This window comes from Hypanus sabinus, chromosome 4 (genome assembly GCF_030144855.1).
Source record: "Hypanus sabinus isolate sHypSab1 chromosome 4, sHypSab1.hap1, whole genome shotgun sequence".
Taxonomy (NCBI): domain Eukaryota; kingdom Metazoa; phylum Chordata; class Chondrichthyes; order Myliobatiformes; family Dasyatidae; genus Hypanus; species Hypanus sabinus.
The window spans coordinates 116,734,364-116,752,819 of NC_082709.1; the positions used below are offsets into that span (position 1 = coordinate 116,734,364).

Sequence of the window (18,456 nt, forward strand, 5' to 3'; positions counted from 1 at the left end):
CACATGGATAAATGAGGATTGACTGAAATAGATTCTCCTTGCATTGACCTTACTAAATCATAATGAGAAGAGTGCATTGAAGCAAGAGGCACCTTCCTCATGTCAAACTGGAGGAACCAGAAAAAAAGACTTCAAAAAATTGAGGGAAATTATGTTCAACAGGAAAATAAGCAACTTGGCCCTCTAGTCTGCTCCGCCATTTTACAAAATAATATTGTAACCCCAAGCTATTTTACAATTGAAACAAAAACAAAATTAGTTATTCCAATACCCCACTAAGAAAACAAGACAAACTCGTACTAATCCTCATAAGATTTATAGCTTAAGTAATGTGTGTTTTATGATATTAAGTAACAAATTCCTTTCTCTTAACTGAAAAAAGTAACCTTGGAATAACCTTCCCATACTAAACAGAATAACGAGCATTACTTACTAAAGCCAAATTCTGATTTAGGCAGGATTATGGCATTTATTGGTTCACATTCTTCCATCAAATACCCAAATGTGGAACATAAGTCACTGTTTAAAATACTTTTAAGTATCCAACAAAAATAAAAATCATTAATACATAGGGAATGTAGCTTAAAACTGTACAGATTCGGAGCATGGGTTTAATATGTACTTGTCAAATTCGGTTTCGAATATGGAAAGTTATCCACATTCCTTCTTTATTCTTTTTTCCAGCAATCCTATAGACCTGACAAAGTCTTGGACAGATTATGTCCTTTGGAAAGTACTGCCTGACAATGTATTTGTAAAAACTACCAGTAATATATCATGGAATCAGACAGACAGAAACAGGCCCTTTGGCCAATGAGTCCACGTCAACCACTAACCACCCATGTACACTTGTCCTACATCAATCGCTTTTTAAATATTCTCCACATTCTCTTCAACTCTCCTCAGATTAAACCAGGAACAATTTGCAGCAGCTATTTAACCTACAACCTACATATCTTTGGGATGTGGATGGGCTAAAACTGGAGTACGCAGAGGAATTCCACTTTGTCACAGGAAGAATGCTCAATCTCCACATTTACAGAATCTGAGGTCAGGAATGAACCCCAGTTTCTGGGTCTGCATGGCAGTTCTTTACAGTACTGCTGATGTTTTAGGTAGAAATCATGAAGAGGGACACTTGATAATTTTAAACTCTTCAGTCAAGGTACATCAAAAATAACTGTCCTTCAAATTGCTGCTTTGACTGTAATCTTGGATTTAAAAAGTAAATCAAGAAAATCTTAGTTTGAATATCTTAATACCACATCAAAGTCATGTCTTTATCCTTTCTCCCACTGCAGGGACAAAAGTATTTCAGGTATTCTGAAACTTCTTTTTCCCCTCAACTTTTGATGCAGTTTCTTTGAAGCCCTTTGTCTACATTGCCTCAGATTATGCTCAAAATAATGTGCATTTACTTGCATTGCTCTAAATTTAATGTCTCTACTCCCTATTGACTCTACTTACTGCTGCTCTTTGTGTCTCATAACGTAGGCTGCGTATCATGGAATTTACGCTGGTGACACAAGTCTTCCAGTCTTTGCCTTCTTCATTCAAATCAAATGTGGGAAACAGCTTATAAAGGAATTCTGGGTGGAGAAAAAAAAAGATTCTATTAAAATAAGGCAAATTTAAAATTTGTTGTAAGCTTACCCTGGCCTCAAAAGCATGGAATATATTTATATACAATTATTTAATAGTTGTTTAAAATTGCTTACAACAAATCAGGAACATTCAACTTCTCAGTTTCGACCTTTCCACTGATTGAGCATCAGCAAATAATTTTTCACTGATACTCCAATTACTTTTTCTAAGCAGTAAAACACTCCAGTTGATCCATGGAAGTCTTGGTAATCAGGAAGAGAGCATTAAGGCACGAAAGACTCCAATCGTACAGTTCAAAGCCAAAAGAAAATGGGTAAGCTTTTTATAAGAGAATGGATTCTAGATCCTGCACAAGTACCAATTTAGTCTTAAAACAGACAAACTACACCTGCACCTCATATCCAAAGGTATATATAATTTAAAACGTGATGATACTATATATAACCATATAACAATCACAGCATGGAAACAGGCCATCTCGGCCCTCCTAGTCCGTGCCGAACTCTTAATCTCACCTAGTCCCACTTACCCACACTCAGCCCATAACCCTCCACTCCTTTCCTGTCCATATACCTATCCAATTTTACCTTAAATGACACAACTGAACTGGCCTCTACTACTTCTACAGGAAGCTCATTCCATACAGCTATCACTCTCTGAGTAAAGAAATACCCCCTCGTGTTTCCCTTAAACATCTGCCCCCTAACTCTCAAATCATGTCCTCTCGTTTGAATCTCCCCTACTCTCAATGGAAACAGCCTATTCACATCAACTCTATCTATCCCTCTCAAAATTTTTAAATACCTCGATCAAATCCCCCCTCAACCTTCTACGCTCCAATGAATAGAGACCTAACTTGTTCAACCTTTCTCTGTAACTTAAGTGCTGAAACCCAGGTAACATCCTAGTAAATCGTCTCTGCACTCCCTCTAATTTATTGATATCTTTCCTATAATTCGGTGACCAGAACTGTACACAATATTCCAAATTTGGCCTTACCAATGCCTTGTACAATTTTAACATTACATCCTAAATTCTGTACTCAATGCTTTGATTTATAAAGGCCAGCATTCCAAAAGCCTTCTTCCCCACCCTATCTACATGAGACTCCACCTTCAGGGAACTATGCACTGTTATTCCTAGATCTCTCTGTTCCACTGCATTCCTCAATGCCCTACCATTTACCCTGTATGTTCTATTTGGATTATTCCTGCCAAAATGTAGAACCTAACACTTCTCAGCATTAAACTCCATCTGCCAACGTTCAGCCCATTCTTCTAACTGGCATAAATCTCCCTGCAAGCTTTGAAAACCCACCTCATTATCCACAACACCTCCTACCTTAGTATCATCGGCATACTTACTAATCCAATTTACCACCCCATCATCCAGATCATTTACGTATATTACAAACAACATTGGGCCCAAAACAGATCCCTGAGGCACCCCGCTAGTCACCGGCCCCATCCCGATAAACAATTATCCACCACTACTCTCTGGCATCTCCCATCTAGCTACTTTATTACTCCAGCATTAATACCTAACGACTGAACCTTCTTAACTAACCTTCCATGTGGAACTTTGTCAAAGGCTTTGCTGAAGTCCATATAGACTACATCCACTGCCTTACCCTCGTCAACATTCCTCGTAACTTCTTCAAAAAATTCAATACGGTTTGTCAAACATGACCTTCCACACACAAATCCATGCTGGCTACTCCGAATCAGATCCTGTCTATCCAGATAATTATTAATACTATCTCTAAGAATACTTTCCATTAATTTACCCACCACTGATGTCAAACTGACAGGTCTTTAATTGCTAGGCTTACTTCTAGAACCCTTTTTAAACAATGGAACCACATGAGCAATACGCCAATCCTCCGGCACAATCCCCGTTTCTAATGACATCTTAAAGATCTCCGTCAGAGCTCCTGCTATTTCTACACAAACTTCCCTCAAGGTCCTGGGGAATATCCTGTCAGGACCCGGAGATTTATCCACTTTTAAATTTCTTAAAAGCGCCAGTACTTCCACCTCTTTAATTGTCATAGGTTCCGTAACTTCCTTACTTGTTTCCCACACCTTACACAATTCAATATCCTTCTCCTTAGTGAATACCGAAGAGAAGAAATCGTTCAAAATCTCTCCCATCTCCCTCGGCTCCACATATAGCTGACCACTCTGATTCTCTAAGGGGCCAATTTTATCCCTCACTATCCTCTTGCTTTTGACATAACTGTAGAAACCTTTCGGATTTACTTTCACCTTATTTGCCAAACCAACCTCGTATCTTCTTTTAGCTTTTCTAATCTCTTTCTTAAGATTCCTTTTACATTCTTTATATTCCTCGAGCAATTCCTTTACTCCATGCTGCCTATATCTATTGTAGACATCCCTCTTTTTCCGAACCAAATTTCTAATATCCCTTGAAAACCATGGTGCTTTCAAACCTTTAACCTTTCCTTTCAACCTAACAGGAACATAAAGATTCTGTACCCTCATAATTTCACCCTTAAATGACCTCCATTTCTCTATTACATCCTTCCCATAAAACAACTTGACCCAATCCACTCTCTCTAAATCCCTTCGCATCTCCTCAAAGTTAGCCTTTCTCCAATCAAAAATCTCAACTCTAGGTCCTGTCCTGTCCTTCTCCATAATTATATTGAAGCTAATGCTATTGTGATCACTGGACCCGAAGTGCTCCCCAACACATACATCTGTCAGCTGACCTATCGCATTCCCTAACAGGAGATCCAACACTGCACCATCTCTAGTCGGTACTTCTATGTATTGTTGCAAAAAACTATCCTGCACACATTTCACAAACTCTAAACCATCCAGCCCTTTTACAGAATGAGCTTCCCAGTCTACGTGTGGAAAATTAAAATCTCCCACAATCACCACCTTGTGTTTACTACAAATATCTGCTATCTCCTTACACATTTGCTCTTCCAACTCACGCTCCCCATTAGGTGGCCTATAATACACTCCTATCAGTGTTACTACACCTTTCCCATTCCTCAATTCCACCCAAATAGCCTCCCTAGAGGAGCTCTCTAATCTATCCTTCCAAAGCACTGCCATAAGATTTTCTCGGACAAGCAATGCAACACCTCCTCCTCTGGCCCTTCCGACTCTATCACACCTGAAGCAACTAAATCCAGGAATATTTAGTTGCCAATCACACCCTTCCTGCAACCATGTTTCACTAATAGCTATAACATCATAATTCCAGGTATCAATCCACGCTTTAAGCTCATCCACCTTTCTTACAATGCTCCTAGCATTAAAATAGATACATTTAAGATACTCTCCACCTCCTCCTCTCTTTTCATCCCTAAGAATGCATTCAAATTTATTATCCTTTTCTTTCTTCTCCCCTACATCTTCGGGCTGAGCACATCCCTTCTCCATCACCTGCCTTTCCTCCCTCACACACTGTCTCTTTACTTGCTCTACTGGTGAACTAACCTCCTCTCCCATAGTTTCCTCAAATTGATTCCTGCCCCCCCATCTTACTAGTTTAAAGTCTGCCCTGTAGCCCTAGCAAACCTCCCCGCTAGGATATTGGTCCCCCCAGGATTCAAGTGTAACCCGTCCTTCTTGAACAGGTCACGCCTGCCCCAGAAGAGGTCCCAATGATCCAGAAACTTGAATCCCTGCCCCCTGCTCCAAACCCACAGCCACGCATTCATCCTCCACCTAATTCCATTTCTACTCTCACTGTCACATGGCACAGGCAGCAGTCCCGAGATTACTACCTTTGCGGTCCTTCTTCTTAACTGCCTTCCTAACTCCCCATTCTCTCGTTTCAGGACCTCTTCCCCTTTCCTACCTATGTCATTGGTACCTACATGTACCACGACCTCTGGCTCCTCACCCTCCCACTTCAGGATATCTTAGATGCGATCAGAAACGTCCCGAACCCTGGCACCAGGGAGGCAAATTACCATCCGGGACTCCCGATCACCTCCACAGAACCGCCTGTCTGAACCCCTGACTATTGAGTCCCCTATTACTATGGTCCTCTTTCTTCTATCCCTACCCTTCTGAGCTACAGGGCCGTCCTCTGTGCCGGAGGCCCGGCCACTGTCACTTCCACCAGGTAGGCTGTCCCCCCCCCAACAGTACTCAAACATGAATACTTATTGTCAAGGGGTACAGCCACTGGGGTACTCTCTAGTACCTGCCTCTTCCCCTTCCTGACTGTGACCCACCTATCTGCCTCCCGTGGCCCCGGAGTGACCACCTGCCTGTAACTCCTCTCAATCACCTCCTCACTCTCCCTGACCAGGAGACAGTCATCGAGCTGCAGCTCCAGTTCCCTAACTTGGTCCTTCAGGAGCTGCAGTTCGGCGCAGATGTGGACGTCCGGGAGGCTCGGAGACTCCAGGACCTCCCACATCCGACACCGAGAACAACAAGCTGCCCTCACACTCATACTTCCCAAATAACTGACAATAACAAGAACTAAAAGATAAGCCTACTGTGCCCTCTTCCGCCTAAGCCCCCTGAACCCAAGCCCTACACTCTGCGCCCGGCGCACTCCGCTGCCCGCAAACGAAGCTGCCCGCTTCTTAAGGCTGCGTTCTTTTTATATCTTCCCACCTTCCCAGGCCTCCTTCACGCGCCTGCGCAGTCCCGCCTCTCAGAACTCCGATCTGAGACGCAATTGGACAATTTGAAAATGGCCGCCGCCGCACTTCCTCTCAAAGCCTCGCTGTCCTCTTCCAAAAGAGAACTACCTCACTCAGTCTTCTCCTTTTTATATCTTCCCGCCTTCCCAGGCCTCCTCACGCAAGATACAAAATCAAAGCATCTCGAGGTTAATTAATTATCTGTCATTCAGAGAAACATTTACCTCGTAAAGCATTGACCCGATTAGAGTCCAGTGGTTTGATTCCTCGAGCTTTGTCACCTTGCATATTACTACACATTAGTATATCTCTTGGGAACATCATCCGAATGAGGTAACGTGCTGCATACTTTGGCTTGGACTTCTGACGCGCCTTTATCAAGAAGGCTGCAGGTACCTTTATATTCCGTCTTGGGTCACCTAAATAGTCTGATTTCAACAGTAAAAGATGGGTTAAGCATAATGTTTAAAAAAAAGTCTTCACTTAATCAGTAAATATGGATAGACCACAGAATGGAATTTATATGCTGAACTTTATAAAGGGCAGAATTGATTCTTACTTCATCACTAATAACACATTTAGTTTATTTTTAATTTTATAACTTTTAGTTTTATCCTCTGGACACTGGTTGAATTTGGTCCTTAGTTCTTCTAGCTCTGCTACACTGCACCAAGTGTGATCAGCCAATATATGCCTCTATCTTTATTGATTTCTAACCAATCTGGGAATTGATTCAGAGCTGACCTGCCCCTGTAGAGTACAATGCCTCAACTACTGGAGTTGCTGCAACCTAGATTTATTCCTGACCTCCAGCTTAGTCTGTCTGGAGTTTGCAAGGTATCCTTTGACTGTGTGAGTTTCTTCACATCCCAAAGACATACTGGTCAAGAGGTTTGCTGCCTACAGGAATTTTCCCCTAGTGAGTGTAGGTAAGTGGCAGACTTTGGGAGTTCATGGAAAAATAGAGGGGAAATTATCTTCCTTCAATACTTACTTCCTGCCTGTTACGTCCCTGGTGTTTAGGGCAGCAATGAAGGTTCTCAGCCAATGTCTTTCCATACTGCTGTATACGGATTTAGAAGGATCCTTCATTGCTGTTTCTGTAACAATTTTTTTTGAGCGGTCAGAATTGTTAGGCCCGAGCTGAACCCCCAAACCTGGAGAACTGGTGGACCACACTTAGCTGACAAGGATGACCCTGCCTAGAGCCAAAGCTCAAGGCCCTGATTCCAGCCAACATAGCTCTCCAGGTCATTGAGGCTCGCAGGTCTTCAAACCCTACGACAAGGTTGTGGTCCTCTTGGAGGACCCTCCTTCAATATCACACAAGGAAACATGGAAACCATACAGCTCTGCTAGTAACAATAGGAAAATGTTGATGCTTCATTTGGACTGCTAAGACATTCCAATGGCATAACCAGACAATGAAAATCAATAATTAGCAACAATTATGTGCTTAAAGATCATGTATTGTCAAACTCATTGCCATAGGAACCATACAGCTAACATGCAGGAAATGTCCAGAAACGCAAGGTTGGTAAGAAGCCTGAAAGAAAACAATGAATGGTTCATATACTTCTGCTGCATTTATTTATCTCTACATTAATTTGCTGTTTTCTCCCTCCACAGATACTGCCTGCTGGGCAGGGTATTTCTACATTCTTATTCTAGTTCTGAATTCAGCAATGGACACAGCATTAATAAGTGCCTTTGTGTCTGTGTGTATGTCTGTCTCTCTTCAAGCACACAAACTGACCATTTTAATCTATTAACCAGATGGTACTGGAATCACCATGGCAACCTGGCCTCATTCCAGAGATATTCCCTTTGTCCCATCCATTCTGCAACTTAAAAGATATTTTCCTTTTCTTTCTTTCTTTCAGTTCAATAAATGAGTTCTTCAACCTGAAACTTTGTTTCTTTTTCCATGGATGCTGCCTGATCTGTTGAGCAGTTCTAGAATTTTTTTTATTGTTACTTCAGATTTCTACCTTCTGCAATTGTTTTTTAAATTATTGTCAATTAAAGCTTAAATAAATCTTTAACAGGGCTTTTGTTTCCACACCTGGTATACCATGTCAAGTTCTATGTTGTTATTTAAAGGAAGGTTTATTCCTCTTCAGAGCAATGCGGCAAAGACTGGATGAGGAATAATGAGAAGATTTAGTGGGAATATGACATACGACATACAATACATGATTGATAAGTTCATGGCCTAAGGTAGAAGGAGTCAATTTTAGAAAACCTAGCACATTTATTTTTCAACATAGTCCCTCCTACATTTACACACTTAGTCCAGCGGTTGTGGAGCATACAGATCTTGGACCTCCAGAAAGTGTCCACAGCAGGGGTGATTGATAAGTTTGTGGGCTAAGGTAGAAGGAGATGAGTTATACAGCTCTCGTTACGTGCACATGCAGTTCAACTCATTGAGTGATTATGCAGAAAGTTTGAAGTTAATAACTCAGCAGGGGTGATTGAGAAGTTTGTGGCCGAAGGTAGAAGAAGATGAGTTATTAACTTCAATCATGTCAATCACCCATCTGTGGACACTTTCTGGAGGAAGTCCAAGATCCATATGTTCCACAACTAATGTGTAAATATAGGCAGGGACTATGCTGAAAAATAAATGTGCTCGGTTTTCTAAAATGGACTCCTACCTTAGGCCAAAAATTTATCAATCACCCCTCGTAAAAGATACTGAGAATGTCTCTCCTCGCTCCCCCCCACCCCCAACCACATCCCAGTGCGTGGAGTTTAAAACTAGTGGCCATAGCTTAGAACACATACATACAATCCTGAAATTCACTTAAAACCAGCAAGAGGAATTTCTCTTGGAGAAACTCAGACAGCACAGGATAATGAATGATTAAGTAGAAATATTTGTGTCCTACAGAGGAATCATGGGTTAAGACATAAGGGCAAATAAATGGATCAGATACCCTTGTCTTAATAGTAAGGCCAATCAGATTCAAGGGTTGTTTTAGTAGAGTTGGTGTGATTTCCACAACTGTGTCAACACTGGCATCATATTTTCTTTGGGAATTGCTATCAATCTATTCTGAGCACATCGTTGCAGGCTTGCGTTTGGTGCTTATAATAATTGCATGATTGGTTAATAGTGTTCCCCCCCCCCCCCCAGTGTGCTTGTATATGATTGGGAAAAGCCCTTTATTTCTGTACAATGTACTATGTATTAGCTGTCAAAATTTTAAAAAACTAATCCCACTTCAAAATCTGGTACCTCCAGGTTCATTTAATGTGATGAAAATTTCTTACCCCTTGCTGTTAAATCCTTGGTGCAAGATTTAAATTTATGATTACTGCTTATTGACCTTTCATCAAGAAAATGTCCTGGTTAAACTTAACCAGGCTTTCCATATGTAATTAAATACATCTCCGTTAAATCATATTTTGTTCCAAAGAAAACATTTCCAGCCTAGACATTCTCTGCTCAATAGTATAATTTTCATGTCTTCAAAATGTTTCTTACAAATCTAACATACTATCAGTGTAAACACACCTACCTGTAACCAATGCAATACTCCAGCTATGATTTAATATTTTAATAAATCTACCATGACTTAAGAGCATAAGAAATAACAGCAGGAGTAGGCCATCTGTCCCATCGAACCTGCCTTGCCATTCAATAAGATCATGGCTGATCTGTCCGTAACTCAGCTCTACCTACCTGCCTTTTCCCCATAACTCTTAATTCCCCTACTATGTAAAAATCTATCTAACTGTATCTTAAATATATTTAGTGAAAAACCCTCAACTGCTTCCCTGAGCACAGAATTCCACAGATTTACCACTCTCTGGGAAAAGCAGTTTCTTATCTCTGTCCTAAATCTTCTCCCCTGAATCTTGAGGCAATGTCCCCTAGTTCTAGTCTCACCTACCAATGGAAACAACTTGCCTACTATCTTATCTATCCCTTTCAAAATTGTGTATGCTTCTATAAGATCCTCTCTCATTCTACTGAATTCCAGAGAGTATAGTCCCAGGCGACTCAATCTCTCCTCATAGGTTAACCCCTTCATCTCTGGATTCAACCTGGTGAACCTCCTCTGCAACTATGGTGGCCAGAACTGCACAAAGTACTCCAGGTGCAGTCTCACCAGTACCCTGTATAGTTGCAGCATGACCTCCCTGCTCTTGAATTCAATCCCTCTAGCAATGAAGGCCAACATTCTGTTTGCCTTCTTAATAACCTGTTGCACCTGCAAGCCAATTTTTTGCGATTCATGCACAAGCATTCCCAAGTCCCTCTGCACAACAGCATGCTGCAATCTTTCACCATTTAAATAATAACCTTCTCTTCTGTTATTCCTTCCAAAGTCGATGATCTTGCATTTATCAACATTGTATTCCATCTGCCAGACCTTGGCCACTCAATTAACCTATCTATATCCCTCTGCAGACTCTCCACATCCTCTGTACAATTTGCTTTTCCACTCAGTTTAGTGTCATCAGCAAATTCTGCTATGACTACACTCAGTCCCCTCTTCCAAATCATCAATGTAAATGGTAAACAGCTGTGGGCCCAGCACCAACCCCTGCAGCACCCCACTCACTACTGACTGCCAACCGAAGAAACACCCATTTATACCAACTCTCTGTCTTCTATAGGTTAACCAATCCACTATCCATCCCAATATACTTCCTCCGACTCCATGCATCCATATCTTATATATAAGTCTCTTGTGTGACACCTTATCGAACGCCTTCTGGAAATTAAAGTATACGACATCCACCTGTTCACCTCTATCTGCTGCACTCATTATGTCCTCAAAGCACTCTAGTAAGTTTGTCAAACAGGACCTGCCCTTTCTGAATCCATGCTGCATCTGTCTAATGGAACCACTCCTTTCTAAATGTTTTGTTATTTCTTTCTTAATAACAGCTTCAAGCATTTTCCGAACTACAGATGTTAAGCTAACTGGCCTATAATTGCCCATCTTTTGCCTACATCCTATTTTAAAAAAGTGGAGAGACATTTGCTGTTTTCCAATCTGTCAGGACCTGCCCAGAGTCATAGAGAATTTTGGTAATTGATTACCAAAGCGTCTAATAGAACCTCCGCTAATTCCCTCAGCACCCTGGGATGCATTCCATCAGGACCAGGGGACTTATGTCTCTTTAGTGACAGTGATTTTAATCGAGTTCCTCACCTCCCATTTCGTCCATAACATCATTCCTTGGCATATTAGATGTGTCCTCCAAACGTGAAGACCAACACAAAATAGTCTGTAAATGCCTCAGCCATTTCCTTATCACCCAATTTCAAATTCCCCCTCTCGTCTACCAAGGGACTTAAGTTGACTTTAGCCATCCTCTTCCACTTTATATATTTATAAAAATTTTTGCTATCTGTTTTTATATTTTGTGCTAATTTACTTTCAAGCTCTATATTCCCTTTCCTTACTTCTTGCTTAGTTGTTCTTTGTTGCTTTTTAACGTTTTTCCAGTCCTCCAGTCTCCCACTACTCTTTGTGACTTTGTGTACATGAGCTTTTCATTTGATACTATCTTTTATTTCCTTAGTTATCCAAAGCTGGCTCTCCCCACACTTACTGTCCTTACTTTTGACTGGAAATGTAATTCTCTGCTTCAGACAACAAAGGCGAAAATCTCATACAACTTCTTCAGTGAGCTTCAAGCTGCCTCTGCTCTTCAACACTTCAATTGTATCCTACAATTTATAGGGTATTTTCTCATATGTTTGCCTTTCTTTATTGCATTAGAGTAGCAATTCACTCATGCAATCCAGGGGGAAAAAACACTGTATAGTTAAAAAATACCAGGACGAGTGATATGTTGCACCTTTATGGACGCTTTAATTTCTATCAAGAAATTTGACTCATTTTCTGAAAGATCTTAACTCTCCTTTCAAATGGTGCTAACAGTAGTGCAGCATGTAAAATTCATCTGGTGTGAGAGTTCATAACCTCACTATTTTGAAAACTGCAATTCTTATTTTGTGAAACAACCTTCTTTTCCCCTAACTTTGTTTTCCCCTAACCTGCTCAACACTCGGGCTGCATTCTTGTCTGAGCTCTGGAACCTCTTACAGCCACTACAAGACTTCTGAAAGAGCAAGCATTCAGAGACAACAATCACATCCTTACACAGGCCACCTTGCGACTTCCTGTCAAGAGTGCCTGGCTGTAAGCCTCTGGTTCCCCTGCTGCAGGCTGTCCTTTACCTGTCCTTTTCTTTTGATCACTTGATGACAATGTCCCCTCCCCCTTCGTTGTAGCATCCATTCATTCCGCAACATTTCATTATGTCCCGTTCTTTAAAAGCTGGCTGTGAAAATCACATGTTGTGCTACATGCTGACAACTGAGGCAACTTACAGAATAGGTCTGTTGAAATTAAACCAGAAAATTCTGCAAACACTAAGCAGGGCAGGCAGCATCTGTGGAAAGGGAAACAGTTCCAGGCTTCAGGTCCCTGATGCTTCATAAGAACAGCGCTGAAACTGGTGACAGTTTCAGTATAGCATTACACAAGAAACTCCCAACAACATAGTTCATGGAAGTTCATTCTCATTGTGGAACTTCCACTAAGAGCATTAGGGTGACTTGCAATGCTGCTCAAATCCAAGTGGTAGTAAATTCTAGGTCCATTTTAGTTTAATTTTCTTCTTTGTTCCTCACTCAGCAAGGCTATTCAAATATTCCTGCAACTGAATATTTCCTTTTTTACTTTCATTTAATTTTTTTGCTATAAACAGTTAATGCAATTGTACAAATTGGAAGGACCCGTCTAATTCCCCGAATTTTGTACACTGCAATTATATTTCCAAAGGAAACAACCCTGCATTTTGTCTGACTCCCACAATCAAAATGAAATTAATACTTTTAATATAGTAATTTTTAAATTAAGATACTTGGTAAAGCTGAATGTTAATAGAAATTAAAATCCTTGAACACAAGTACTCAGGGTATATTTTCTATAATCTTGTTCCCCAACTTTGATCACATTTCAAGGCTCCATAACATGCAGATATTCATTGGCTAGTTTGAGCCTAAAATTTACAATGGCAAATGTACACAATGTTCACATCAAGATTTAAATCCCAACCTGAAGTTCCCACATAGAAGACACTGTTGGAACAGTGCCCAGAACCACCTACAAACATATCTTAACATCCCTGGGAATCACATAATTCAAACTGGCTTCAACACTGGCGTGTTCAGTCTGTTACATCTACTAGAATTAAATTTTTACAAACTATGTATTTACATAAAATTGAAACAGAAATCAAATTACATGAATATTTTGAAATCCAACATAAGTGTTCAAACACAGAGTTTAAAACTATATATTCATGCAATTAATGTGTAACAGGCCCTATGTACCAACATTTAGTTGAGCGTTTGTGAAAATCTGTTTAGTAAATGTGAACAACTCACCAAAATTCATATTGGCTGCACTTGACGAAGCAGCACAAGATAACTGATTAGATAGGTTGCTTTGTTGCTCAGTTCCATTAGTTGTTATGCCATTAACAAATGTTTCTGTATCTCTGGAACTGTATCCATCTTGATACAGCCTACCTGTGTCATTGGCACCTGAAGGCTTTGGTACCCTTGTGTCTTGCTTAACAATTGCTTTTGCAGGAACAAGGTCAGAAATCCCAACAGCTGTGGCTGAACCCTGCATTGATGGTTCTTGTAAAGACAAAACTGAGTGAATCATGGGCAGAGGTGGACTTGTTGCCCGTGTGCAGCTGTACGTTGTCTGTGGATTGGTCAATGGCTGGGCAATACTGCTTTGAACTGAGATGTTCAATGGCTCTTTCTCTACTCGGATCCTGAGCGGGGAAGAACAAATCCCTTGGTCAGGTGGAGGTATCCGGATCCTGACTTGTCTTTCCGCTGGCTTCTGCATTTTCATTTTAGTGAGCGACATCTGGTGTGAATTTCCATGCGATGTTATAAGTCTCTGCAAATTGCAATAGAATCGATGTGATGGGGAAGAAAAATATGAAGTACAACTCAGTTAATCTGGCATGTGTAAGACTTCTGTGGTACTAAACCATCTGATTTGCTGGTCTATTGGATACTAGGTTGTTGCTACTCCAATACATTTATAATTCATGTTTTCAAAAAAAAGTGTTTACACTGTAGAATAAAAATATTTTCCACTGAACCAGGCAGATTTCAAGGGAGCACAGGAAATGAGGCCTGGTACATTAAAGGAAGCACAGGAATCAGCACCCAGTGAGCCAGCTGCTGAACCATCAGGATTCTGAAGTAGTCAGGCTGTGATTTATCTAAGTTTTACTGTATACCATACCCTTATACTGGAGATTACACATTTCTCCCATTTAATCAAACTGAACAGTAGTATAAAAAATTATTTGTTTTACACCAGATGCTACATCACAAGCATGAAATGGATTCTTTATAATACAGTAGTAAGTACAATAATTAAAACAGTTGTGGCTAATAACACCAATACTCACTGGCTTGAAAAACATAGGTTTTGTTCTTCCCTCATGCATTTCTGTGACCCTACGATGAAGGACATCAAATTTTTTATCCAGTCTTTGGATGGCAGCATACATTACCTGTCAGAATAAAAAAATAAGAAAAATAACAAAAGAGATTTTTTTGTAGAGAAATAGTGGAAGAACATAGCATAGATAAATTATATTTAAACAGAATTAAGAATTACAGAGAGAAGTGAGAAGCTGGGTTGCTTGTGAATAAATAATAAGATTTAATGAAGTTGTCTTCATGGTTTACCCAGGGTTAATTCTATGGAGAGATATCTTGAGGGAAAAGGATATAGTTTAAGGGCGACCTATTTGGAGTGGATTCCCAGGGCCAGACTCCTCAGCTGGGACCTGTTCAGAGAGGCTCTTTGGAACTAACCCAAGGCAGGTTTCTGATTTTACTTAACATTTTTATTGATATTACACTACACAATATGAATTATAAGTACATTCATCACCAAGATTTATACCATGGACAGGAGAATCTGGTTTATAAACATAGTTTTTAAAATCAGGTATACAAATCCATTTTGTAGATTAATTCCTATGGGGCTAGGGAGGGAGTAGTTTCTACAGATGTTCATGAAAATACAGACTTCAGCGCTTTCTCAGATTTGTCTTAGATTCATTCACCTTTTTGTGTGCTGGGAATAGGTAAAAATAGGTAAAAATAGGTAAAAATAGGTAAAAATATTTCAAAGTACCATACAAGGAGCTATATCACTGAGGTAGCAATTACCTGGCAGTAATTAAGAACTTCCACTAAAGTCCTCTGCTGATCTGTAACAAAAGAACTTTCTGACATATCACTGGCCTGTAGAGAAGAAGATGCATTGGTTCACTGCAATTGTATAAAATGCAAATGCTCTGAGTTACACTTTCCTGAATAGATACACAAAAGCTGTTACCTTAAGCAGTACATAAATACAGCTTTTAATTTTCTCCCTTTCCCCAAGACATTAATGGGCGTTTTCACTTGGTGCAACAAATGGAACAGAACACCAACAGCTGAACAATTTTCCCATTATTCCACTACACTGGATGCTAGGTCTGTTGTGAGGGAGAAGGCAAGGGACCTACTAAATGCACGAAGATCCTCAGTTTACATGAGCGTTACCAATGGTCACTTATCTCCACCGAAGCCAGGGGTGGCGAACCTATGACATGCTCAAAAATTTTGTTAGCACGCAGCGCATCCCACAATTCATTAATACCCTCCCAAGATATGTTCTGATTATCATTACTGCCAAATGAAGTAACTAATGATTTTTTTTAAAACAACACTAGAGTAGTGAGATGCTTTCAGAAGAAAATGTCTCACACTGGCTTGTCGCCAGCTACATGGCTGTGAGAACAAATGATGTTGGATGATACATTTTGAAACCCCTCAGACCTGGTGCACACATCAGTATTTGGAAAGTAACAGTTGGGCCAGATAGCACTGGTTTCATTCTTACATTTTTTCTTCTGCTCTTTATGAGTGAATACTGGATGTTCCACGATAATAAGGGTAATATTCATGTGAGACACTGCTTTCAGTGATGAACTTGGTCAAGTCTAATTATAGTAGACTTACTGATGAAACTAGTGGTACGTGCGTAGCTCTCAAAACAACCAGATATAAAATATTTATCATTAGTGCTGCAACAAAAGTCTCAAGAGAGAAGAGTGTTTATTTTCCTTTCCTTTATCTTTTATGAATGCGCACCAAAGCTTTTATTTTCATGTTCACATTTCTGATGTTATACATGAGATTTAAAAAGCCCATAATTACTGTTACTAATTCATTAATCAGCAATAATCTCTGCTTAAAATTATCTCGGCATGTAAGAGAATTTTCTAGAAGATCATCACCAATTCCAGCACATGCTCTCAAAAAGGTTTGTCACGCCTGGCCTTGACAGTTCATTCAACAAACACAGCCTTGTAACCAGATGAACCATTTGCTATGTTGTACATTTCACTGGATTGCAAAAATGTAATGAGAAAAGTAATATTTGACAGTCTAGAACTCTTATATTTTCAAGTCTGCCAAAATGCATCAGTCAGATTGGGAACGAAAGTACTTCCAGCTACAAGGACCAAATGGGTCAGTAACACAGTCATTATATATCATAACAGCTCAATGCAAAGAAATGGCATATTTAAGTGATAGTGGAACATACATTACTAAAACTATGCATACACAGGACAAATCTGTATTTGGACATATTTAGAGGAACAATATACAAGGGAGAGTAAATCACCAAAACATGCTTCAAAGCAGCTGACTAAAAGCTGTTAACTGTCCTTTATATCAGGGCGTGCACAGAATAATTAAGCTTTTCAAGGGAAACTAAACAGTAGAATCTTCCAAAGATATATTTTTGTAATTTTATGATAAAAGGCCATCTAAGCAACTTATGAATATTCTCAACTTTTTTTTTTAAAAACATTGGTCATTAGCATGGACTAAGTGAGACAAAAGAGAATGTTAACAGAACCAGCGACAATATATTTAGGATTACTCACGCATTCATAGTCTGCACTGTAGTCATAAACAAAATCACCATTCTCTTCATAGTCACCATAATCTCCAGTGTCCCTTGTTCTCACCTGAGGCTGCAGATAATAAGTACACACACAAAATATTTAGCTGTACAGTTAAGACACACAACATTATTGTGTACAATTCTCATCACCAAGAAAAACCTTGCTTTTCCAGCCTTACAATGAGCTACACATGCATCAATGTAAATGCAATGCATGAACATTTTGGCAGACAGGAATCATGTTTTGGTGAACAACTCTTAAGTGACATAACTGGTTTAATGAGATGGCTTCTCTCCTGACATTTAGAAATCTGATCAAAGCATGAGTGTTGTCATCAGGTGGTCAAGTTCTTTGTCAGACGGCATTGCTACCATTTCTTTGGAGGAATGCACCAAGGAAAAAGGCAAAACAGAATTGAAAAAACTAAAGGGAGTTAAACCCTGTGGTTGTTATAATTGCTCTCTCTCTCACAGTCACACTCTTTCTCCCTCTCTAAAAACTAGATAATTCCTTTCAAATCAAGGAGGAATGAAATACACCATCCACATCTATCTAGGATCAAGCATTCATATGGAATTATGTTATAGTAATTTCTGTCTCATGGTTGCTATAGGAAGATAGTAAGTGGAAGATGATAAGGGTTATCTATTTCATTATAGAACATTCCAGTGCCAGCATGATAGAATGGAACACAGAAATTGCATCCTATCAGGAGCCAGTTACATGCCAGAACAAAGTTTTCTATGCAAATAGATAGAATCCCCTATTTTGAACAAATGTCAAGTACCAGCATATATACATACAATGTTATGCTCCAAATGGAGAGATTACACAGTGTCGTTAGCAGTTCTGAGGCTCTCAATGAATAAAGACACAAGACAGCAGATGCTGAAATCTTGAGCAACAAGAAAATTGCTGGAGGAACTCAGTGGGATGGACAAATTTGTTGCAGGATTTTGAACCAAAACTTCAATTCCTTTCCTCCTACAGATGCTGAGTTCTTCCAGCAGTTTGGAGCCCTCAAATCCTGAGCAAAAGTTCCATCCCAACATTGCCTCGGTTAATAGCTAGCCTTAGCCAAACATGAACCCAGTGCATGTGCATTAAATTTTGCTCTTCGTCATTAATGCTTTTTGAATTATTTGATAATTCAAGTTAAGCATGCT

The 18,456-nt window shown here is 39.8% G+C and overlaps 1 protein-coding gene across 1 annotated transcript in view; it reads right to left on the reverse strand.

Annotated features, from left to right (window-relative positions):
• Positions 1–18,456, reverse strand: part of LOC132393138 (uncharacterized) — a 60,291-nt gene that overhangs the window by 24,700 nt on the left and 17,135 nt on the right. The window contains exons 4-9 of the mRNA XM_059968007.1: positions 17,270–17,359; positions 15,498–15,572; positions 14,726–14,830; positions 13,671–14,202; positions 6,472–6,675; positions 1,468–1,589 (exon numbers count right to left, since the gene is read on the reverse strand). Of these exons, the coding sequence (XP_059823990.1) occupies positions 1,468–1,589; positions 6,472–6,675; positions 13,671–14,202; positions 14,726–14,830; positions 15,498–15,572; positions 17,270–17,359 (1,128 nt within the window). The remainder of the gene's footprint in view (positions 1–1,467; positions 1,590–6,471; positions 6,676–13,670; positions 14,203–14,725; positions 14,831–15,497; positions 15,573–17,269; positions 17,360–18,456) is intronic.